The sequence below is a fragment of the Peromyscus eremicus genome, chromosome X, assembly GCF_949786415.1.
Source record: "Peromyscus eremicus chromosome X, PerEre_H2_v1, whole genome shotgun sequence".
In the NCBI taxonomy this organism is placed as follows: domain Eukaryota; kingdom Metazoa; phylum Chordata; class Mammalia; order Rodentia; family Cricetidae; genus Peromyscus; species Peromyscus eremicus.
The window spans coordinates 41132086-41158817 of NC_081439.1; the positions used below are offsets into that span (position 1 = coordinate 41132086).

At 34.9% G+C, this 26732-nt stretch overlaps 1 protein-coding gene across 8 annotated transcripts in view; it reads left to right on the forward strand.

The window, feature by feature from the left end:
- The window catches only part of Dmd (dystrophin), a 2092376-nt gene that overhangs the window by 1564823 nt on the left and 500821 nt on the right, over positions 1-26732 (forward strand). For all 8 annotated transcript variants that reach the window (XM_059250112.1, XM_059250109.1, XM_059250111.1 and 5 more), the window contains one exon: positions 26105-26294. In XM_059250112.1, coding sequence (XP_059106095.1) covers positions 26105-26294 — 190 coding nt within the window. The remainder of the gene's footprint in view (positions 1-26104; positions 26295-26732) is intronic.

Below are 26732 nucleotides of genomic sequence, written 5' to 3' on the forward strand. Positions count from 1 at the left end.
GTGATTTGGGATTTGGATTTACATTGGGTAATGATCAAATTAGGTTGATTTGCATATCTTTAACCTTTAAACTTTTATTGCTTCTTTGCAGTAAGTACATCTACCCATGTCATTCCATTATAATAGAGTAAAAATAAATACTGAAACCATTTGGAGACTAAGTGTGGTTTAAGTGAGAGTGGGAAACATGAATGTGGGAAGAGCAGCTAGATTCCATTATAGTTTTAGTACAGAGGCAGCAAGGTTTAATAGTGAACTATATTTGGGTAGAAGGTAGAACCAATAAATATTCCACACATTTTAGCCTCTCCAAATAGAAGATGAAGTGCTTTCTTACTGGGTTGGTAAGGAAGTATCCAAGAACAACATTTATTAAGAAGAAGAAGTAGACACATTTTATTGAAACATCTATGATCCATGCAGTCAGACAGAACTGTGCACTAGATAAGAGGATATATAAAATCTTGAGGTTAGTGGAATCTGAAGAATGGCTTATAACAGTTCTTAGGATGCAAAATTGAGACTTCTAACCATAGCAGTAGAGATTCTTTTTATTTTTTACTTTATAGTAGTACAAATGTTGGTTGTTGTTGTTGTCCCTGTTGGGTTTTATTGTTGTTGCTATTCTGGTGATCTCAGAGACTTGCACACTCTCCACAAGTGCTACACCACTGAGCTATACCTCAGCCCCTCTCTTTTTAATTCTCTTTCCTCATTACCTACACACTGTTAATTTCCTTCTTTATGGGTTTCAACAACCATTAAGACACCTCAGTATTTATAGCCATCATATCTTACTCCTTATGTCCAGAAATTTATTTTTAGTTACCTGCCATCATTTCCTCCCACATACCCTATAGATTTCTGAATGTCTAATGGAAAATGGATTTTCTAGACATAAAACACATTGTCCCCTGAATTTCCATTGTGTTCACTTGCCTAACTTTTCTCTGAAGCTAGAAATGTAAGAGGTATGTTCTACAGTTCTTACTCTTTTCTAATTTACTAAAATATATATAAAATTGGCTTCTAACTTTTATAAATTTTATTTTAAAAATTGCTGTAGGACTTAATTACTTTATTCATCCCCATTTTCACCTCATCTTGAAAGTCTCCTTAAAATTAATATGCTGGATCCCTTTTGCTGCTGGTGTTACTTTTTCATCCTTTTGAGACCTGATAAATGATACTTAGTAGGTGATACATTCTAAAACCACATGCACTTTTTCAAAAAGTAAACATTCAGTAATTATATATAATCTAGACTTGTTTTCAAGGAATAAAAGCATAGAGTTTTGTAAATTTTTAGCTGCATGTGTATTTAAAGAAGTATGGACATGGGAACTTTGGAGAAGAATCTTAAGTTCTTTATTCACAAATGCCATGATTTAAATTTTTTTGTAATTCACTTTCTGTAAATTCCTTGGGACTGTTTTTATGATTATCAGCAGACTGTTAGAATCATGTGTTTCCTAGTGATATATTCAATAACCGAATAGAATGAAATGTGCATGGATATTGGCCACTAAGTGGCTTTGGAGTATTTCCAAATTTCTAAAAAAGAAATGACACTTTTCTGCCCTTTGAAGCTATGTAAAAGAATGTGACATGATGTCTACAGGACATGAGTTTAAAATATAGTTACTTATTTCATTGGAGGCTGCCAATAATGCATTTGTAATATATTTTATTCACAAATGTTAAAACTTCAAATGACTCTAAAAATCACCAGTTCAACATTTTCAATTTAGTCTATTTTTAATATCTTTCATAAAAAGTACATTTTTTTTGCAAAATTAGTAATGCGACTTTATTCAAAGTGAAATGATAGAAAGAAAGTATTGAGCCATGTGAGTGAAAGATATTCAAGGGCCCTAATTATTGTTTGGGGTTTCTTTTATGGGTTTCAAGAAAAGGAGGAGTTTGGTTACTAAGGGGTGTAGTTTGCATGGTCCTCTATTTTGATTGGTAGACATAATTACACAGTCATTTTTCTAATGCACATGTCTCTTCCCACAATGCATCTGATTTTTGTCATATCCATGACATAGGCATAAAATGGTAAATAGGAGATTCTATCTTAAAGTTCACTTTGAAGACACAGTTTACTGTGCATGCATGCACCCAAAACCAGTTCAGGCCAGATCTACCTTTGTGATCTCATACCTGAATATAAGGAGAGTATTATTGAATAGATTTTGTCTTTTGTTTATTATCAGGAAAAGGAAGCCTGTTGTTCCGAGAGAGGTGTACATGTTAATCTTTGCAAATTGTGCAAACAGGTTGCTAGATATCAATTGGGTAATGTTTGGAGATGGGTATGAGAATAACCCAAACCAAGCAGAATCCCAAGTTACTATCCTAGACCCTGTTTACTTGCCTCCACTGTTTATCAGTTTTCCTGGATCTCTGCAATAGATCCCCAGTATAAAAAGCCCATTTTCTGAAATGGAAGCAGAGTGTACTACCAGATTACCACAATTGCTGTCCAGATGTATGACATTCAGTATCATAAATAATAAATATTTATCTTTCCCCAGAGATTTGACATAATGGCAAAGAGTCTATTTGCAATGAAAAAGCTACCATTGCACACCAGGTCTCTCATTCTGGCTAAAACTCAACTGTATTTGTCTGTTTATTCACTTGTTAAAGGAATAGGTCTCACAGAATAGTCCAACTCAGCTTGGTCTTGAGCTCAAAGCAGTCCTCCTGCCTCATGTGATACCACAGTTGACTTCAAATCAACTCTGCTTCATGAGAAATCACAGGGTACTGCCTCTCCCCATTCCTGCATCTAGCCTTAGTGCAGTGCTATCCTTGGTTCTCACCATATTTAATTCCTAACGATTAAAACTACAGATGACTCTGAAGTCACCCATTCAACAGTCTCAATTTAGAGTAGCCTAATTTTTACTCTCCTTCCTGCAAATTTCACTTTATTGTCTATCTTAATCAGGAAAAGGTTTGATGTGTTTAAAAATTCAGTCCATTGGTAACTGATATACTTTAGACACTAAGAGAAGAATTATTTGGCCTCTCAGGGGAGAGTTATAGGTATAGTTTACAAGAAACTTCCATTATTATACTTTTGAGTCCCAAACTTCCCAATTAATTATGAAGTATAAAAATTTTTACCATCATTTAGGAGGGCAACAGAGTAAGAAACCTCTGGTCTGGGGACTGTCATGATCTATGTGGATATAAATGTTTGTAGTAGTGGCTGCCTTCTTCATCCTGTTTCATTGTCTCCAGTAATTAGAGTGTTTCTAACTAGCAAGGATTGCATGCAAAGAAAGACCATTAGATCATCATGGCTGATTTACTGATGTGGAAAATTACATGGAAATGCGGCCAAGTAGCCTTTCTCATTCTAACCTAGTCATGTGGTTCTGAGTTGTGCTTTGTAAGCACATCAGAGAAATACCTCATATAAAACTTCATGTTCTAGTGTCTAATATTAAGCAAATGCTGTCTGTGGGCATGCATGCCTTTAATCCCAACACTCAGAAATCAGAGGCAGACAAATCTCTGTGAGTTTCAAGCTAGCCTGATTTGCATAGTGAGTTCTAGGCCAGCTGGAGCTACATAAAAAACAAAATAAACAACAAGAAAAGGGAGGATTCCCTTACTTGGTTTAACTAAATCATCAATGATAGTAACAACATCCATTATATTATTTTTAAGTTATGTATATATTTTTCATTTTCCTTGCATCTGTGTCATTCTCATACTTTACAACATCAGTAAGATGTTATAATTAGTTAGACTTAATTTTTAGACAGTTGAGTTATTTTGGTAAGTAAATATAATCATCATTTGTTTTAATTATAATCTGCATAATTATCAATTTCACATTTTAAGAATATTTTGGCTTTATTAATTTTAGCAAAGATTTTTTATGTAAAATAATTATATAGTTAACATTAAAAATATATAGAACACATAAAGATTAGTGAAATTTATAAAATTTATTCTTTCTACCTTAATGTAAAAACACATGTACATTCATACACAGACACACACATACAGGCCAGACAAGCAGTTCTGGATGATGCTCAATAATAGATTTTTGGTAGCCCCTTCTCAGCAGTATAGAAACTGATGCTCATATTATTTGTCATGTGTAGCACATTTTCAGGTTCTTGATCCCAGTAGAATCTCAAATCCTTACCACTGCTACCTATTTCTCAACACAAAGCACAAAAAGTTCATGTCTACATGCATACATACCACTTCCTCATTCTATGACACTTCAGATATACAATAATACTTAATATTCTATGCAGTTGTACCTTTTTTGGTTTTCTATTGTTTTAATCCCTCATAAGTCTCTCTGTGAATTTCCTCTAGATTGTGTCATAACTTCTGCATCTGGTATAGCGTGACACTTATAGTAAAAGTTTTCACTAAAAAAAAAATCACATTTCACATTTACAATAGACCTTTGTGAATAGATCATTACCTGTTTTTCCTTAAGTCTGTTTTATTAACAAGTCAAACAGTTAAGTTTTTCCATATTAAAAATCTCTAGCATATCTTATTAGGGATTAAATGTATAGATACTATCTTTTCAAAAAAGAAAATGGAGGATATGATTCCTTGAGATACATGCTGACTTGCTAATGAGCCAGAAAAGAACGAATAATACTCTGGTGCCTCAAGCCAGTGTTTCAGGCTCCAGCCCTCCTGTCATCAGTATTCACCCAAAGAAACAGAAACTATTTAAATTAACTGGGAAATCAATTCCACATTCAAAGCAGTAATTGTTGTGGCTTAAATATCCTCTAATATTCAAAATCACACTTATCACCAAATCCCCAATTATGCTACTTGCTGAATTGCTCTGTATCTAGTAATTTATAGAGAATTTAAAGCAACTAGGATGGATCATATGCAAGCATCTTTTGAGGTTATATCTTATGCTGCTTAGGTATAGGGGCACTAATATATTTCTTTATGAGTTGAAATTATCTTCCATATTGTAAATGCTTTAGCATTACCTAGTGAAATTGGGTTAGCTATTGAAATTAAATTTTATCGTGCCTTCTTCTTAAAGATTTTTCAATAAATTCTCCTAAAGATGACTAGATACAGCTTTTCCCACAAGGTGGAGTAGGTAATTAGTTATATGTTTATGATTATAATATTTTTACGTTGTTATAGTAAAGTATGATTTATTAATATATTAGCTATTTTCCTCATTTATGTGGCAAAATACCTAACAAGAAGCAAATTAATGAAAGAATGTCATATTTTGGCCTAAAGTTCATCATGGTGGCAAGAGAATGGTCATAGGCTGATGGCTGATCAACTTCCATCTGCAGGCATGAAGCAGAGATCAAATAGAAAGTAGGGCCAGAGTACAAATCCTCAAGACCTTTCCTTAGTAACCTATTTCCTCCAGCAAGCTTATAGCTCTTAAAGATTCCATAACCTTCCCAAATAGTGATCTGTCAACCTTCCTTTCTTACAAATTCCTAGAAGAGTTACTCATGAAGCTCTGTTTTTGGCATGCGAATGTTTTTCTAGCCCAAAGTTCCAAATTCTTCCACAAGTTATTTCCAAAGGCCTAAGGACCACATCGTTGGATTTATCATAGCAATGTCCCCCTTCTTAATACCAATTTTCTGTATTGGTTACCTTTCTCTTTCCTGCAACAAAATATCAGACCAGAAACAAATTAAGGAAAAATATTTGCTTTTGTTTATACTTTGAGAGGATACAACCAATCACTGGTAGCAGGAAAAGGAGGCTCTGGTCAATATTTTTCCACAGCCAGAAAACAAAGAGCAAACAGGAAGTAATATTGGATTAGACAAGGAAGCTTCAAGGCCTACTCCCAGTGATCCAGGTCCTCCAGGATGACCCCAACTCTTATGGGTTCTATAACCTTCCTAAACAACACTACCAACTAGGAACCAAGTGCTCAAGCATGGGACCTGTGACATCATTTCACATTCAAACCGTAATTAATATACAGCATGAAACTGGTGCCTAGGTTTTCTATTAAAATAGAAATTGATAAATGGCATTGTTCTTTTTGGCTGGTTATTGACTAGCACTGAGAGAGAACATATTTCCACCCAAATTTTAGGCTTCAAAGACTTTTCTCCTTTTTATTGCTCTTTAGTGGATAGGAACTTGATCTTAGCTTTGTCCTCTCCAATATTTTGTCATTGGCTTAGATGAAGATGTAGATAACTTTTTTCTCCAATTTGCAAATGACACAGGGCAGGAAGAAATAGAAAATACAATAAGAAAGAATATTAGGGACCAAAAAATTTTAATCAAGTTGAACTAACAATCAGAATACTTAAAGATAAGATGTAAATGTAAGACACTAAATTTGTATTCAGAAGGAAATAAACCCCAACTGTTCCAAAACTGCACTTCCTGGAAAAAGACTAGGAGAGGGAGAGTTCTGTTCAGAGGTTTGTTGGGAAGTTTTCCTCATGAGATGCCTATATAAGAATGTCAGAGAGGCAAGATTAAGCAGAGGGAGAACCAGTCTGTGGAGAACTGAGCTCTTAACAGATTGTCAAGGGAACTACTGACAAGGGCCTTTCAGAAACATTCTGAGCTGGGCCTTAGTACATTAGTAACAGTCAGTACTTACTGACTGGATCAACCTGGAAGAAAGAAAAAAATTGATACAATGAAAATAGTCACCTGTAACAAAGTGATAGTTCCATGATGGAGGCTGCTGTCACCTGTTTGCTGTCAATATTGTTATTGACAATGTTGTTATTGACAAAATTGTTATGCACTGAAAGACTGGAATAGCATTAGCAATTCCTCTACTCCAGTGTCACAGAAAGTGTGACCATTGAACAAGTAGAATTGGCATCACCTATGAAGTGCTAGAAATGTAAATTCATGGATCTTATCTCATCCCATTAAATCAGATCCCTGAGGATAGAACCTGAAGTGATCTGGTCTCCAAATTGCCTACCTGCCAGGATAAGTTTTTGTGTCACCAGGAGCAACCAATAGAAATGTCTCCAAGACATTTCTATTCAGATTAAAGTTTGAGAAGAACTATACTATGGCAAAAATAGTCAGAATGTGGAGACATCCTGAGTTTTCGTGGCAATAATATTTGTTCTATTTGTATGTCAATTTGCCCTCTCTCCCTTTACCCTATAAATATGAATGCAAGAACATGCACAAAGACACACAGATGTACACACACACACACACACACACACACACACACACACAATTACACACAGTGTAGTGTAGTATATACAGCTGTAGAAAAGAAAAGCCAAAGGATTATTTGGCTTAGAAAATTCAAGTGTACAAGATTGTACATGAAACTATATTTTGGATTAATAAAGAAATTGAAAGATTGTAGAAATATTCTATAATATATAGGATAGTAGTTTGAGAATCATATGATAAAATTGTTTTAAGTATCAGCTGTCCACAGACTTTATTTACTTCGTATGCTCTACATATACAATAGTTTTCTTATTTCATTGGGACTATGCCAGGATTAACTTCATGGAATCTTAATAAATAAGAACTAAAACAATAACTCTATGGTAGGAAAAAAGAATAAATCAATGTCAACAAATTATGTCTGGTAGAATTAATCAGACTATGTATTGTAGTGTCTGCATTATTGATCAAAAAATATCTATGTTTGTGAATGTGTCGAGAAAAAGAATAGAATGCATCTTTCTTCTAAAATTTGGCCATGAGAACCTTGTGTGATATTTTAGCCGATGGCTCAGTACTGTACATGGGGGATATATTGAGTGAGCATTGTAATATAGGTAGCAGAGCATCTAGACCAGAACCCTATATGAGAATCATGTTACTGAATGTTACCTAAATAACACTCAATGTCATGATCTCAACTCTTCACTTCAACAAAGCCCCATGTATTTGCCATATTAACCAAAAGAATAGGTTAGTTTTAATTTACTAATAGCTTTACTAAGATACCTTTTCTATTATTACTTCAGGACAATTATTGCCACTTTACAGTCTGTTAAAAGTTTATGAGCTTTTTTTGAAAAGAAACATAAGAGACAAAATACAGAAAGAGACCTACCAACTTTGGCAAGGCATATTTGAATGTCAGTGGGTCTTTCTTTTTTGAGACTTTATACAGGAGAATACAGAGGAAAACATTTAGAAAATGTGGATGAAACTGGAGATATTTTTACTAAAATATGCTCCACTTAGCCACAGTATTATTTTAGTGAAATGCAATAAATAATATAGCAACAGACAATAGAGTTTTATAATTGCTAGGATCTGCTAATAAGGTTTTTTCCCTGAAACAAACTCCATTAACCCTCCTTGATACTCCAGTCTCATCAACATTTTAATAGCATGAAACTAATTCATAGTTATGTTTTTTCACTGCATAAAACATGTAATTCGCACCCTGCTAATGATAACTTTTATCATAATTATTAGGTTGCTCCTGGTGACACAAAAACTTATCCTGGCAGGTAGGCAATTTTAGAAGCTCAGCCAAATAGTTGGTATGTGTGATTAAGCCTCAATATGCTTCTCATGTAGAGTGATCTTGGCCAACCAATTTCACTTGGCATTCATTCCTGACAGAGAGACTTGATCTACTTTGACGGAAGGCCAAGGATCTTCAATAAGGCAGTTGTAAGAACCAGCAGAATTTTTCAGTCTCCTTGACAAGCCACTGATAGGGTACTTATTTTCACTATGATCCACTTATTAGTGGGATAGATCAGGATTTTGCTCTGTAGGGTATACCTACTTGTCAAATGCCTTGCAGGTAGAAAGATATCTTTCCAATTTACTAGCTGGCATTTCAAAGAAACATAACATTTAAATGTCTTAATTAACACAAAATCTGTGTCACTGCTTTCAATATAAACATATTTGTAAATTAGAATAGAATCTTGAGCTAGTAAGCTTTTCAGTGCTTTGACAAATTGCTTGAGACAAGCAGCTTAAAAGGGTGAAAAAAAAAATGATCTTGACTCACTTGACCCATTTATTTTTGGACCAATGGTAGACACCAAATATTATGGCAAAGTAGAACATGTTAGGTCAAAGTTGTTCACCTTCTGGTATCCAGATGTGAATATATGGGACAACATTTATACTTCAAGGGAATATTCCTAGCTTTCTCCAAATGTCACCTATATCCTAATGTTGCCACCGCCAACCAATAGCCCATTATGGTTTGAATTCAGCAATAACAAAAGACATTTATGAAAGTCAAATCCTCAAAACCATATCCCAATAGACCCATCTCTGATCTCTGCTGCATCAAAAAACAAACCATCAACATATAAGCCTTTCAGAGAAAATTCAGATCTAAATCATAGCAGAATCTCAAGCAGAGAATGCATCTTTCCCAGGCTCCAAATGCCATTCCTATGCTTTAACAACTAAATTCTTGTGTTTCCTATTGATCTTCTGTTCCTCTTTGTTCTTTAAGTTTATCTGGCCACAAAATTTTATGATGTTGGTTTCTATAATTCTCTGAGAATTTTCTCAAGAAAGGTTATTTACTTTTTATTATTTCAAATAGTTCTACAGACTCATTTCTACCTTTACCAGTATATTAATATAACATAATTCAAAAGACATCTAGGCAACAGCCACTATTCCTGACAAAGAAGTTTCATTCCAACATCTTTGTCTCCATGCCAAATTTTGTCAGAGTTTGCTGTTGGAAATATGTTACATGGATGAGATTTATAATTCTCACTTTGAAAGTAAAAATCAGACTCAAACTGTGGCAGATCTATACATAGGTTCAGAGAAAGTCTGTGAAATGTTATATCCATTCAGAATGAGCTAGTGAAGTTACTACACAGTGAAATTATGTAACGTGAAAAGACTAATATTGTCATATACATGCAGCTTCTAATTCATTGGCTCCAATAAAATAAAATATATTTTTTTGCCAATTACTGAAATAGGCATTGGCAAATTGAAACACATTATTATTAAATTGGTGTTTGTTAATCCACATTCGTATCTACTTTTTTAAAGAAGAAATGTCATCCATTAGTATATTTTTTTTATTATTTTCAACATATATTTAAAGTAGTTTACTCATAGTTATAATTTAGTAGGAAAACTTACAGAATTTTGTAAAATAACCACTATGGTAGTGAGGCAAGCATTTTATGCATTCTTCATAAAATTCTGGTGTATGCCTGTTTCCTAGGACTTGGGAGAATGAAAGAGGAGGATAACATTTTCAAGGCCACAGTAAAACTACCTAGTAAGTTCCAGGCCAGCCCAGGGACTATAACAAAACTCTGTCTGAAAAAAAAGTTCACAGATATACACATTTATATATGTTTAAAACATGATCAAATAGGGAAATTTATGGTGTTCACATTTTCTAGTGAGAAACACTTGATTTTGATAATAATATGCAAACGAGTATTTATATAGTCTATATATCTAATTATATAGCATTTCTTCCTCCAAATAGTCAAACTGCTTACTGGTGAACTAGTGACTTAAGTTGTTTGGAAGGAATCTTGCCTATAATTGTATAAGTGCTGTAAAGAAAAACGTAAGATGACGAAAAAGGTATGTTAGCAGCAAATCCTTTGTTCTTACCAACTATATTAATTCAGGAAGGAAAATGACTGCAAAATTGAGAGGTGATGTGGAGTGATAAACTCTGACCATGCTTTCTGTTTGTGTAGCAGGAAGGGGAAGAGCTCAAATCTAGGAAGTTACTTTGGGGCACCAGTGATTGCCTAAGTAATCAGCTGTAACATTTTTGAAATTAAATTCGACATTTTGATTTATTCCAAGAAGTGAACAAATAGATCAAATGGAGAAGCACCGTCATTCTGAATGGCATTCATCTTTCTTAACTATGCTGTCTCATCTTCTGTCAATTAAGTGTTCAGGTGATCTTCAAGGATATTTCCAAGTCAAACGTATTATAGTTACCCTGCCAACTGGCCTCTTGTGGTGCTCTGCTTCCCTAGTCATAGAGGAAATCCTATACTGTGTATCTGCTCACAGAACTCACAGAGGTAAAGAGGGAAAACGGAGTGCTGGACTGAAAACAAAAGTAAAATGCCTTTATGTGGCAAGCAAATCTGGTTCAAATCAATGTTTTTACAATCATTGATAGAGATTGACCAAATTGTTTGTAATTTGTGTGGGTTTTTATAAGTGTTGTGCCATAATCAGTGTTGTCATTATATATGTCTAGAGACAAACTGAAACAAATAATGTGGTCAGTTAGTAAGAGTCTTAGTTAAATGACAACGTGTAAAGAACATTTTGTCACTATGACAAATTATACTCATGGGTGATGAACCAAAGGTTTTACAGTTTGATTTATATAATCTAAGGTAAATAATAGACATTCAAAATATTTCCAATTCACTTTTTTTTTATTTTTGAGCTATACCAGAATGTGAAAAACCATGTCCATAGTTTGAGAGAAGGTTGAATTTTTTAAGTTAATTTCTTATTATTTTTGTTCAACTTTCCTGAGTAGCTATTAACTTCTTTATAATTATAATGGTACATTACATAGTTTTAACTAACATGTGGATTAATATCTCTTTCTAGATAGTGGTTAAAAATTTAACTTTATTTTTCTAGAGGCTTAGAACAATTCTCAAAGATTTAATTGTTCTGACAACATAAAATAGAAACTTCACTTTCTAAAGGAAAACAACCTGCAGAAATGTTACTTACATTATTCAGATCATTGATTAATCCTAACTAAGGCATCAGTTAATTCACTGAAAAGCACAAGCATTACATTTCTTTAATAAGGCATATCACAAACAATTAGGAAGGAATTCATATGATAGATGAACAGTCAAGTGTCTTAATAAGCCTCTCAACTTTTTGAAAATGACAGTAACTTGCATAAAAAAAACAGTACCATAAAAAAATCTATTCTCATTCACAAAGGAATACAACTGTAGTGTAGAAAAGATAAATATTTCTTTTGCTTCCTTCAGAATATTTGTGAATTAAGTATATTTAAAAACATAGTGTCTTAGAGAAAACAGCTCATCCAAATAATTTGTCTTCTATATATCTGTGGAGAAATAAGTTATTCTTGTGCAGTAAGAAAAGCTTTTCTGAATTATACCTTCACTCTTGTTACTTCTGCCACTCCTTAGTGTTCCTGGCTCCAAATTTGCCTCCCCCATATTCATTTTCGTACCCACCTCATCCCTCTGGGGTTTGTCCATTATTGTTGGCAATGGCTTCCCCTGGGCTTTTGAGCTTGGTCAAGTCTTATATACACATGCCTGCCCGTATATGTTCCCCATGCTTAGGAGGTAACATATATCCTGTTCTCAATTCTTCCATGGATTTTCATGCATTTTCAAATGATTTGGTCCTCAGTATTTTCCTATATTTCTAGACTCTCCTGAATCTACATTGTTATTCACTGAAAAGATGGCATATAAGGACATGAGAGCAATGTTACTTAAGGAAACTTTGCCCATTCGCACACAAGGGACTTCAAATTGTTTTGATCTGTATGGAACTACAGCAGTTAGAGCACATCAAATAAACAAAATATCCTTGATTATTTAACTTTTTATATATAAGAATCAATTTATGAATGTTTCACATGGATACTTATTGTTATATATTGGAAATTCATTGCAATTTCTTGATAATATTTAGTTTTTATTTTAAAATTATGTATGTCTATATATAAATTATAAATTATTTTAATATGACTTTTGCCAAAAATAACTACTCATTTTGGAAATATTCATTTGGGAAATATTTACAATTTCCATTTATCTCTGCCTTTTAGTCCAAGTTCTACTTACCTTAAATATTGTGTCAGCAATAATTGGAAGCCAAAAGAAAGAAAATCCTTTTTTTTCTCAGTCCTGTCCAAACAGGTTTAGCCAATTTTGGTGAGCTTAAAATAGTTATTGTACAAGTTAGGAAGTTGATTTGCCCCCTCCATCACATCCCTTCCCTTTTCTCCACGCAAAATTGTAAATGTAAACTTCCCTAGAAGATGCGCCGGGGCTGCAATTTTCAGCTAATTGGGAAAAGCAGCCCTGAGTTGAGCACTGTCAGACTGATTTGAGTCTTAAGATATGATGATGATTATTGTGTCAAATGTAATCAAGACTGTGGGCTCTGAACTGACTAAAGGGCTGGCTGTTTTTAATTCAGGTTCGTATATGAAGTAGACCTCTCATTCACCGAAAGTCACAGCTGGCTGTAAAAGGGAGCAATTTTTAAAATGCTATTTCTTTCTCTATGGAGCTGTGAGGATCAGAGATTGGGTTCACAGAAGGCAAATGTCCTCGTTTCCTCTTTTTAAATTCTATTTGTTCTCTGTTTGATAGCCTTCATCTTATAGTTTTCCTGTGGTTGTCTGTCAGCGGCCTGCAAACTTCTCAACTCGTCATCCCTATGTTCCTTTTCAAATAAAACAAAAAACACTTTGGAGCACCTAGTTTGCTAGGGTGAACCTCAATCTTTGTGTGGGCACATGTGAAAAAAGGATTTTAAAGAGTGTATAATTTATAATAAAATAACATATTTTAGTATGCAGTTATTAAGACAGCATTACACCAAAACAGAAGATAATTTGTAGATACTACAAATGCAATATTCACAAATGCAGAGTGACAGTGCGTTGTTGCAGTGTCTCAAATATCATGAGTGACATTGCTTATCAGAAGTATAACTTTTGAAAATGGTGAACAACTCATGACAAAATTTTTTTAAAAGATTTATTTATTTATTTATTTATTTATTTATTTATTTATTTATTTATTTATTTATTTATTATGTATACAGTGCTCTGCCTGAATGTATCCCTGAAGGCCAGAAGAGGGCACCAGATCTTATTACAGATGGTTGTAAGCCACCATGTGATTGCTGGGAATTGAACTCAGGACCTCTGGAAGAGCAGCCAGTGCTCTTAACCTCTGAGCATCTCCCCAGCCTTCATGATAAATTTTGTAAAAGATTTATTTTCGGAGCCGGGCGGTGGTGGCTCACGCCTTTAATCCCAGCACTCGGGAGGCAGAGCCAGGCGGATCTCTGTGAGTTCAAGGCCAGCCTGGGCTACCAAGTGAGTTCCAGGAAAGGCGCAAAGCTACACAGAGAAACCCTGTCTTGAAAAACAAAACAAAACAAAAAAAAGAAAAGATTTATTTTCAATTCTGTGTAGGTATGAGTATGTGAATGCAGGTTCCCATGGATACCAAAAGAATTAATCTGACACCCCTGGAACTGGAGTGACAGGAAATTGTGACCTTTCCTATGTGGGTTCTGGAAACCACCAAACTCTTGTCCTCTACAAGAGTGGTATGTGCGCTTAACCACTGAAATACCTAGTCACACAAAATTCATTTCAAAATTCCACAATTTCAACACCACAAACTAAAATATCCTTTGAATTTTTAGAACAGTTGATCACATTCCTGAAAATTATACTGTGTGTTAGCACTATGAGAAAAAGAATGTTTTGTATTTGTGTGTAAAATTGAATTATGTCCCACATTTAGGTATTAAGATGATTATGACACATATGAAGTTCTACTGAGACATTTCAGTGGGCTCTGGGATTTTCAGTCACTCTTTCCTGTTGTTCAGGAAGTTTCTGCTGAAGTCCAAGAACTTTATTCAGTTACTGATATAGTCAAAATTCTTGCCTTATTTTCCAGAATACTTTTTCATTTTGTTATCTATGACATTTCTTTAATTTTCCAGATAAAAACTGACCTGTGAATTAACAAAGTTAAACTATCTTCTTAAAACATAATATATTTTTATTGATATGGTTGTTACTTTTCCAAAACTGGATGAAATGAACAAAGCTTTAAGATCTGTTGGTGTGTCTAGAAAATCTGTTAAAATTCTGTCATCAGTGCCATTCTGTCAGTTGACACAGCCTTTATTGAACAATATGGTCTGCAAAAATAATAATGTAATATCCCACCCATAGCTGTATAAGTTTATACCATGTTGGCAAATGCAGTGAGATTGCATATATAAAGCATAGTGAATATTATTATTGCCTGTTATCCCAAATTCTAAATAGGTGGAGGCTATAAGAAAAATTCAAACTAATTTCTTATAAACATTGGCCAAGTAATTTAGGAAAACAAAACCAGATACATATGTGTATAGAGATAAATGACAAGCTATTATCTATATCTTTCAGAGGAAAAAGAGTTTATGTTGAAATATTTTTAGACCAGTAGATCAGCAAAATGCATTCTGTTCACATTTCCTCCTCGCAGCCTTTACAAGGTTTTTCAATACATTCCCGTGAATATGTTAGAGAAGTACTAGCTGAATGCATTGCAAATTGGATGGGTTAGAAACTATTTCATGCTGATAGACAAACGATATCAGTGAATAGATCAGTGTCAAGTGGTGAAAGTGTATTTCTGGTGCTGTGCCACAAGGCTTTGTGTGCATCCTTGACACACTGGCTAATTTTGACAGGACATGAATAGAGTCACAGAGAAGATGCCCTTCCAGTTTATGGGTAGTACAAGACAGAGCAGGCAGAGATATGTTAGGTAAGAGAAAGAAAATGAATATCTGGCCAGGATGCTTTATAACTTGTTGTCTCTGAACCAGGATTCTACTTGTAAGAATTCTGAAAGTTTGCCAAAATAAGAAGCGAAGTCTGACAAGAGTTATTCTTTTTGTGTGTGCTCTCTTTTTCAATATTCAGGTAAGAACAACAGATATTCAGCCCTTAACAACTAAACACAATTTGTTGCCTAGTAATTCAGTCTACCATATCTCTTATTGCTAGGGAGAAAGAGCAAGCACTTAGACAAAGCAAAGCCTCTTCTCACGTGTAAACATGTCCATTATAACTATAAATCTCTTTTAGAGTGAGTTTTCTGTAATGTGGAGGCCCACAAAGGTTTCCTAGTGAGATCTGAGCTTGCTTTACCCAGCAGGGCTGCATTAGAGGATTGCGTGATCACGTGCGTGGTTACCAGGTGTTTGGAAGGGTTTGCACTTGGATGTGTGGTATGCTTTGATCTAGTAAGGGGAGGTCTTTTGCCCTGCCCGTTGGCATTCCTTTACAAAGCCCTGTAGAAGAGACAGAAGGGGCTGGGCTGGTGGATAGGGATCCAGACCCTCCTGAGCTCTCCTGTGTTCTGTCTCTCTCCCCTCTATCCTATCTAAATATTTATCACTTCTCCCTCCTCAAGAGTACCCTGGAGTAAAAATGGGAGCGGGTATCCCACACAGTAATGAAAACAATAGCTACAAATAAACTTTCTTTAATAAAAGAATAATTCTAAACAATTATGCCAATGCATCCACATCAGGAATTGAATTTAAGATTTTTAAAAACAAGAATCATTGGCCTCATTTTTAGAAATTGTGTCTAGTTCATAGTAGGTTTATTGATTTTTATCTAAATTTATTGCATGTCTAATAAAAGCCAGGAATGGTATACATCCTTGCCCTTATGGAATTTACAGTAAGTTAATGTTAAAGACTGTTAAACACTATGATAAACAGTGAATGTATCAGGGAATCCTTGAAGCCAAGTACAACACTTCCTTTGGTCTTTCAATTCTAATTGAAAAAAAAATCCTCAATTTATAACATGCTTTACAAATCTTAATTGATATTGTAAAGGCCATCAATGAATTTTTAAGTATCTTGATCTTTTTAGATGCTGTTTTCTCCCTAGTAATTAAAAGTAAGAAATGAAGAAACCTTTAATCTTTATTTTGATAAGTTTAATTAGCTCATGCTATTGTAATCTTACATCTCTCCTTATAAATAATTTCTGAGCCATCATAATAAGTTTGAAATTAGAAGGACTATTCTTTTAAAATCTACCAAGATTTAGTCACTTCATGAGGCTAATTCATTTCTCTACTGGCCATATAAAAACATATTTATTTTATTTTAAAATTTATAGGAGTAAAATGTAGAAAGTGTTTTGTTTCCATGTTAGATTTTTCTTATATGAAGTATTTTCTCAAATATGTATTTATTATAAAAAGGCCACAAATGTATTTCTAGAATTTTCTATTATTTAGTAATAAGTAAAGTATTTTATTACTGCCTATTTTTAATACCTATTTTTAATATAAAATTCTGAAGCCTATCTTGAGGTCAAAGTACAATGTTCATTTAACTGGTCTTTAGATGTTACTTGAAACTAAGGAAAAAAATAATTTCTTTTGTCTACACACATATACCATAATCCTAATTAATATAATAACCACAAAAACAAAGGGTCATTTAGTAATAATTTGCATTATTCATTATGTTTATCTTGTAGTGAGATTGGTAAGTCCCTTTAAGAGGTAGTGTCTTAGTATGTTATAGCCCGAATACGGTCTTTCAAGGTTTTGCCACTTAATTTGGAAACTCATTAAGCCTCCCTGAAGGCCTTTTTGTAATTCATAAAGTGTTCAGAATAATAAAACTTGCCATACTTGTTCCATCGAGTAATTTAAAGTATCAAAGTAAATGTATCTGTGAACAAGCTTTAGATCAAAAAATACCACTTTATTGCAAAACACTATACCCCAAAATGTTGAGTGTAAGTATAAAGGACTCTTTCCAAACTCCACTGTTAATTGCAAGAGTGTTAAGTATTGGGGGGATATTTGAAGTCAAATATTTACCCAACATAACTTAATCTTCTAGGAGACCTTATGAAATCATTGGTATTTTCATATTCTGCTGATTGTGTGCTGCTATACATTCATTCTTTTGGATGATGATAATTGTAGCAACTTACTTGATTCAAATATGATTTTGTCTTTTCATCTTAAAAAATTGAACCTCCATGGTTTACCATGTTCTGGTTATTATGAACTGATATCTAACAATCCAAATTTGTTTCTCCATAAGTTATCATAGATGAGGATATATATTTGCTCAAATGCACAGTCTTAGGAGACTTTAAAGAATTGATCCTAGTCATGACTTTTAATTTGGTCTTCCTCCCTGTATAATGCCCCTTTCCCACGTGTCTCCAGTCTCACTTCATAATCCGAGCTCTTTTAATAATGTACCATGGGCCGGGCTGTGGTGGCGCACGCCTTTAATCCCAGCACTCGGGAGGCAGAGGCAGGCAGATCTCTGTGAGTTCGAGGCCAGCCTGGTCTACAAAGCGAGTTCCAGGAAAGGCACCAAAGCTACACAGAGAAACCCTGTCTCGAAAAACCAAAAAAAAAAAAAAAAAAGAAGAAGAAGAAGAAGAAGAAGAAGAAGAAGAAGAAGAAGAAGAAGAAGAAGAAGATGAAGCCCAAAAACCATTGAGCCCAGGCTATGGTGGGATGTGTCATCCTTCTGCCTCTTCCACTTTTTATTTTCTCCATATCTTTTTAGGAGAAATAACAAGACTGTTTATTGTTGTCTGTCATATTTTAAAATTTAAAGGTATTAACACTACAAGTAACCAGAACCTTAAAGATACACACTATTCATATCATTTAGAATAGAAATTATTTCCAACAGTAAACTCAGCCCTAATCTAATTTTGTATGTATCTGCAAAGTAGTGCTATCTGAATTTATTTCTGAAGGCCTTTTTCAATTTTATGAATTCTAAGACAGTATTTTTAGTGTTTGTATACAAATCAAATGAATTTCATCAGAAATTATTTTACAAGTTTCCAAAATAGTGTCTTTTGATATTGTACCAGTACAAAAGTAAAAATGCAGATCACAAACCAAAGAATATTAATCTAGTAACCAATGTAATTTAGAGAAATATATGTGCATGTTATAGCTGCTCATAATATCATCTACATTTATTTAGTTAGCCAATTTTCTCAGTTATTAATGACAAAGAAACACAATTCAAATCAAATGTATAATATGAGGAGAACATATTTTACTGTTATCACCTAATTTTCATTTGCAGGAACATTCCAGTGGTTTCATGGAAAGTACATAAGTATAGATATTTTCCTAATAATATAATTTGCAAATTATAAATTTTAAATACTTTCATTGTGGGAAAAGTATGAAAGAGATACAATATCTATTTTTATATTCTTTGCATTATTGATCATATCTAAAATTCTCTTTCTATATAATGATAAAGTCTAGGTGATCTTTTTTTAAAACAAAGCATCTGTATTATTGAAGGAAGAGCACATCACTATGCTCAAAGCTGTGGTTTATCTCTGGAACACTAATCTATTTGTCGTGCAAGTATGTTGCTACTGCACATGTTACAAAATCATCTTGTGTGTCCGGGGTGATGAAAGGTTTGAATGAGTTTTCTGAGAACTAATCAGCAATACTTTGGGAACATTTAGGTCGTGGTTTCCAATTAACTCTGGAGAGTTTGAGTAATTTAGTACAAGACCTCAGGAGAGAAGGAATGAAAGCCTCGTTAACTCATATGGCGGTCCCTGAACAACAAACCAGCAAATTGCATTGAAAATGATCTTTTTTTCTTTTGAGGCAAAAAAACCAGCGAGATGTTTTCTGCTATAATGAGGATAATGTACAGTCTTTCTATGTGTCTTTTACAATGTGTTTTAATAATCCTGTAATAAATACTTTTGTTATTGTAAAGTAACAAAAGAGTAACATTCATGCCTGCAATGTGAGGTTCAGGAATCAGTGGCCTTTCTCGTTCTTTTACTCCAATAAGTACATCTGTCTTCATAGTTAGATAAACTTATTTTTCAAGGTGTAATAAGATATAACCCTAAATCTTTTTTGACAGAAAAATGAAACCAACTGTCATTTACACTGTTAACCCAAAGGTTTCTTATTTTTTATAAAAATCAGTTCATTTGGGCAAACATCTATGACTGCATTCTGGAACAAAACTAAGTGATTTTCACTTTTTTTGATAGAAAAAGGCAAGAATTTCGCGATACATTTATCACCTGTTGAGAAAATTGGGATAGGACTTCATGAATGCATTCAAATATGGTACATTTGAGCCATAGTATAAAATACAGATTGCCCATAAAATGTTTATAGCCCTAGAACATTGGACGTGTAATTACATCCTTACCTATTTGGCTCCTCTACCAGAATTGAGTATATAAAGTGGTAAAGTTTAAATCATAGTGAATTCTATGTCATCAATATTAAACATAGATCTTACCACATAATAGTCATGTAATAGATCATGTGTAAATGTGGCAATGAGATGTTAATTCACATGTGGAAATAAAAATGAGGTGTTCAGATTAAAAGATTATCCATTTATCAGCCAGAATAACTGAGAGGGAAAAAACTATCAATTAAAATTAAGCAAAGGAAAAGAGAGGCAAAAGCAGGCATGGTCGTTTACATTTGAAATCCCAAGCTTTGGGAGAAAAGACAGGAAAACTGGATTTCAAGGGTAGCCTCTGCTGCATGGTGGGTTTAAAGCCAGCCTGGGTGATGAGATCCTACCTCAATAAGAGAGAAATGGGGTTGGGGAGTGGAGCTAAACAAACAAAGCTCTTAAAGAAGTAGGAGCAGGGGGATTTCTTTTTTTATTTTATAATTTAATTTAATTTTACATATCAGCCACGGATTCCTCTGTCCTCCCTCCTCCTGCCCCCCCCCCATTCTTTGAGTTTAAGGCCAGTGTGTTTTTCCTGAAGAGTTCCAGGCCAGCTAGGAATACACAGTAAGACCCTGTCTCAAAAAAAGTTGTTTGTTTGTTTGTTTTTAATGAGAGCAAGAGAAAGAAGGGAAAAATCTTGCAAATTCATTAAAAACTGGGATTTAACATTGAAATATAACTTATTAATTAGCATAAAAATAGTAACTATGATATTTACAAAAAATTTTAACTTCAGCTTAATATGTGTATGGTGGCTCTCCTAACACTGAGGAGGCCGTGGCAGGAGGATTGCCATGAGTTTGAGCAACGCTGTTAATTCCAGGACATTAAGGACTACAGAGTGAAACTTTGTCTCATTCATCCACAAGAAGGAGAAAGAACTTTAAATTAACATATATGTGCATATATGCAAATATTTTTTGTGATTATACGCACCCCATTACCTTCTCTTCTCCCTACCTATGAAGTCCTTCCCAACTTCCATGTCTTCCTTTGACCTATTGAGTTTAATTACGGTTGTATGCATGAACATGTGGAGGGGTTTATTTACTAGAATATGGGCAACTTCTCAGTGGTCATATCATTGAAGAAAGCACCATTTCCTCCCTCAGTATCCATTAACTATCAGTAGCTCCCAGGAAGGGGCGTGGCTTCAGGAGCATCTCACCTATCTATGATAGAATCTTTGCATCCCCTCACCCTTTTCATTTATTTTGTTCAATTACACATACTTTTAATCTAGAAATATAATTGAGAAAGTTTTTCCATCCATATTTCTAATACATATTAAATTCTTCATCCTTACCTTAGAAAATAACAAGTCTCCCTCCCTTTTTTCCTTAGTTTTTATGTATTAAGATTATCCTACATCAAAGTTGTGATTTCAACTTCATAGAAAATGTGAAGGCTTAGAGATTTATACAGATATAGCAGTGTATGTGTATGCTTGCACATGCATGAGCACACACGGGTGTGTGTGTATGTATAAAATGACAGATGGGGAACTTATCGCCTCATTGACAATCAAATATATTTTTAATGGCTATGGGGGGCATGCTTTCTGTGATTTGTCACCTTTTTTCAGAGTTGTGACTGGATAAGCATCTTCTTGGGCTTATCTAATTTCGCACTATGTTTCATAGCTCCAGTATTTTGCCCCTTCAAACACTCTTTTTACTTGCTGGATATTTCAGAAGGCCATTATCTCTTTCGGAGATCACAATCTGTATAAAAAGGTGTTTAGTTCTTCACATAAATTAAGTTTTCCAGAAAGCATATTCTAAGAAAGCAGTTAATGTCCAGAATTTTACTGAGAAGTGTGCTCTGTAAGGAAGCCAGGCTGTGTGAGTATGACTGCAAACAATGGTCTGCACCCCACTGCACCCTAAGTGAGGAACCAGGGTGGCTATCCCTCAGGATTGCCCTGAGTTGATGCACTAGAGCCAGACATATCAGATATCAAATGTATGCCAGTACATAGTGTTAATCATAAGATTCGTGAGAGAAAACACATTCAACAATTTTGAGCCAAATTTGAAGCAAGCTATAATTAAATCCTGGCCAGGATGGTGGACTCTGGCCAAGTCTACTCCTGGATTCCCAGGAAATATCCATGAGTCTAGTTTTGTGGGTCTTAAAAAGGAAATGCCACAGGGCCACTATATTTCCAATCAGGTCCAATCAGGAGCAAGCATATCTCCTGGCAATACTTCCTGGCTGTGCACCTTCCACCTACATCCAATCAAGGACAAGTACACATCCTGACATATTTCCTGCCCACATACCCCTGCCCACGTGTGATCAAGCACATCTGATGCAGATGGGTCAACCAAACACGGGACAAACAGGAACTTATTCTTAACTGTCTTAACTGCAAACAGAACTCCTAACATGCAAGGTCTATTTTTCCTGTTTTGGTCTCCCATCCACTTGAATGGTGTATTGCTCTTGTTCCTGTTTTGTTCTCACAATGTCTTCTGCCTGCTGCAGGGATGAAGGGAGCAACTTTGGAGCAGGTGGTTCTTTTAACTGTGTCCTATTCTCAAATAATGCTGACATATGAGATCCCTCAGCCAGCAGTACTCCAAGAAACTTGGGCAAGAAGTCTACCAGTCTCAATCATGTATCTGAGCAGCATACCCCAGTATTTACTTACACAGTACTTCTCAAAGTTTTGTCCCTAGCAGAAACGCTTTTCAAACTTTAGCATGTGTTTGAAATGCCTGGAAGGCTTGCTGAAACACAGCTGGTTGGACTCCACCCACGGAGTTCCTCTTTCAGTAGATCTAGCCGGAGGCCTGAGAATTTGCATTTCTAATAAGTTCTCAGATGCTGCTTCTGGGACTGTTGGTCCATGAACCGTATCTTGACACCACCGTTCCATACCACCCTTATTTATGTACTAAGAGAGGAGGTCTTAGCGCTAGAAAGTAAACCTTTAGAAATCATGACTTCTTTATTCCATCAAATTCTTAGCTATTTCCATGCATTATAAACTTGGAATAGTGATAATTAAGCTTTGTTATATAGAAACACTTAATATAATAAATTACAGTTTAAAGGCCTTTTTACAATTTCTTATATATACTCATTATTACCTTTAAAATCCAGCAAAATTGTCTTCAGGGTCCATAGGATGGCATGTCCTAAATAGAGAAGTGTTAAAATAATCCATGTTTGTAGTCTTTTTTTCTTAGCCAATCTTTTATTTCCTTATGATTTGCATTATTTTTATATTTGTATTTATCATATAAGCCCTCAGAAGCCATATGGTTGAGGAAAATGAAAAACTAGGGGACACATTTAGACCTAATTTGAATGCATAAGTATGGAAATTAAGTACCCTTGACTTTTTTGGGGGGTAGACTTGACACGATTCAATCTTAGGAGTTCAATGTACATGCCTCGGACCCAGGAGTGAGCTTGTAGTCATTAAAACCCCCACAGAAGCGGGGAAACAACAGTTGCGATCCAACAGCTTGGAAAAATAGCTCATTTGAAGAGATTTTCTGCTGTTGCTTCCATTGAATTATTTTTAAAGTATTTCCCGAATAAGAAAATATTCTGCCTGATGTTGTCAATATTTCAGACCACAAGGGTATCCTTGAAGAAAATGGTGCCTTGCTGTCCTGAAAATGTGCCTCTGCTTCCCTAAGGGCCTAATTTACAAAGCAGAAAACTGCTGGTAGGATTTGGCTGAAAATCACATTGTCTGGATAGAGCCCTTTCATCTGACTTCCTGCATACTGCTTTGGAAGTTATTTACTAGTTACTTGCTATAGAAGCAGAAGGTGAGTGGTGTTTCTAGTTTAAGGGCAGAGAAGCTAAGATGGATGGAGTGCCCCCTCAGCATGGAGATGACACAGAGAATAAAACGCACACTATCTAATCTCTTAAGCTTCACTCTGCCATGGGATCCTTTCATATGGTCCTTTTATTGTATCTGAAATTGGACTATATTCAAAAATAAGTCAATGCCTTAGCCAGCCTTGTATTCTAGATTGGGACAGTTTATTTCTATGACGAGTTTTAGGCTGTAAACTGCAGGAAACTGCCTCTTTTGCAAATCATACCCAACTTACTCAAGAGCTTCCCTTTATATTATATGCCCAACTTTCATATTCAGATTCCCAGAGCTGTGACAATGGCATTGAATTTTGAAGTACTAAGAAACAGATCACAATTTGGGTATTTCTGTTTGGATTGACATTTTATCTAAAAACTAGGGAAGCTGCAGTCCAGGTTAGCCCTGTACCTGTTCCAAATTTAACTACTTTGCCCAACCAGAACCCCATGGTACCTTTTACTTGTATAATATTAACATTTATTTAGGAGTTGATAAATAGCTTAGGGTAATGCTCATGTTTTTCCAATAGTGGTATCCTCATAAACCTACTCTCTCCGCTACCAGTTAATGCAGACAGAAGATTTTTATCCAGTATGAGCGCTGAGACTACACTGTGAAAGACTGTGTGCTCAGCAAAAACCTCATCCATGATGAATAAACAGCTCTTCTGGGGGCTTTGCTGCCTCCAGCTCGGCAGGAGTTGTTTATTGCCTGCTTTGCACATCCCATGATAAAGTTGCTGCTAAAATAAATTGCAGTTTTGCATAATTATTGACAATCACATCTTAACAAGCAGTGTGTATCATATTCAAGTGTTCAATTTTTTGAAATCCATTTTTAGCTTATGTTTAATCCCAGAAAGTGTTTGTGTAGTTGTAGAAGGCAAATAAGGCATTTAAATAGAGTACTAATTTCCTCATTGCAGACAAAATTTACCTGAATCTTTTTAGATGGTACTGTTACTGCTTAAGGCAATTTTCCCTCCTGAGCTATTATTATACAGATCTTTGCTCAGGGCATTTGTATGTATGTCCACATTATATGTAATATATATATACATATATATATATGTATGTATAATTGGAAAGTATGATTTAAAAAATTCTCATAAGGAATTTTTGTTTCTTCCAGTTTAAAAAAAAAAACTTGGAAAATTAGAAAATGAGATGTAGGCAGAGAAACTAACATTTTTATTAACAGTAATAAGTAGTCATTATTATGTGAAGTTTGATGTTCATCATGGCAGTAGATAATGAAGAAGAGGAAATGAGAAATCAGAGAAGTTATTAACAAGCCATATCACACAACTGGTAAAGGATATCAGGAATTGAATCATTGTCTGATTTGTAAGTTTCTAATTTTTCAGCTTGATGCAACATTTTTCTTTTGGATAATATCCTCAGTCAAAGGCCACCAGGTAATGCAGTATGAACCTAGCAAAATACTTTTAATAAGCAAGTATTTGGCAAGATGATAGTTTGCACAATTGTTTCTGTCTAATGTGTTCTTTCTAGTCTTACTGTTTCTTCACCTACCAATCCAACCCTCCAATTTCTCCTTCAGTATTCACCTCCCAACCCTCCATTTGTATTTTCCTTCCTTGTTACTTTATCTATTTAATCCTTATTTCTTGCCTCAGTTTGATAGCAAAGATAGGCATGGCAGGGGAACTGAAAGTTTTGCATATGAAATTTAACTTCAAATTCTATGGTATCTCAAAATAAGCTTTCCCATTGCCCAGCACAAACTCAAGGTTGAAAGGAAGATAATTTGGAATGTTTGTGAACAAAATTTGTAAGTGTCTCTCTCTCTCTCTCTCTCTCTCTCTCTCTCTCTCTCTCTCTCTCTCTCCCCCCATATGTATGTATGTATGTATCTAGGGTGTGTGTCTGTGTGTCTGTGTGTGTGTCCATTTCTATAGAAATCTTTAATTATTGTTCATTTTTGAAGGAGTTCTCATGGATTAAACATAGGGCCTTGAATTTAGTAAGCGAACACTCTACCATTAATCCACAACCCCAGCCCATTGTCATTTATTTTTAATAGCTCTATTTGTATGCTTTCCTCCAAGAAGAAGCCTGTAGATGAAATAGAAATGAATATTAAACACAATGCACAGTATTCTGGTTGTTGGTTAAATGGAGAACTTTAGGAACACACCATCTTTGCTCATTTTACTGAGTTCATTGCATGTACCATCCTGATGATTGTGAATCCCATCTGCCTGTTTGTCCTTTACAGAGTGAACGAGCGAGAGACTGCTTTGGAAGAAACTCATAAGTTACTGCAACAGTTCCCTCTAGACCTGGAGAAGTTTCTTTCCTGGATTACAGAAGCTGAAACAACTGCAAATGTCCTCCAGGATGCTTCCCGGAAGGAGAAACTTCTAGAAGACTCCAAGGGAGTCAGAGAACTGATGAAACAGTGGCAAGTAAGTTGAGTGTTTTATTGTAGCACTCTAGTGAATCTAACTGAGGCATTTGTACTTGATATTGACAAACTAGGTGTAGTTGGAGTTTCTCTTCAGCCCCCGCCAAGTCCCCACAGTCCTGTAGCCCACTTATAAAATAAACACAGAGACGCTTATATTACTTAAACTGTTTGGCCTAATGGCTCAGGCTTCTAGTTAGCTGTTCTTATATCTTAAATTAACCCATTTCTATTAATCTATAAGTTGCCACGTGGCTTGTGGCTTACTGGTATCTTTACATGTTGCTTGTCATGGCGGCAGCAGTGGCTGGCAGTGTCTCCTGACTCAGCCTTCCTCTTCCCGGAATTCTCCTTGTCTGCTTATCCTACCTATACTTCCTGTCTGGCTACTGGCCAATAAGCAATTTATTTATACAGAGCGATATCCACAGCAACTGGG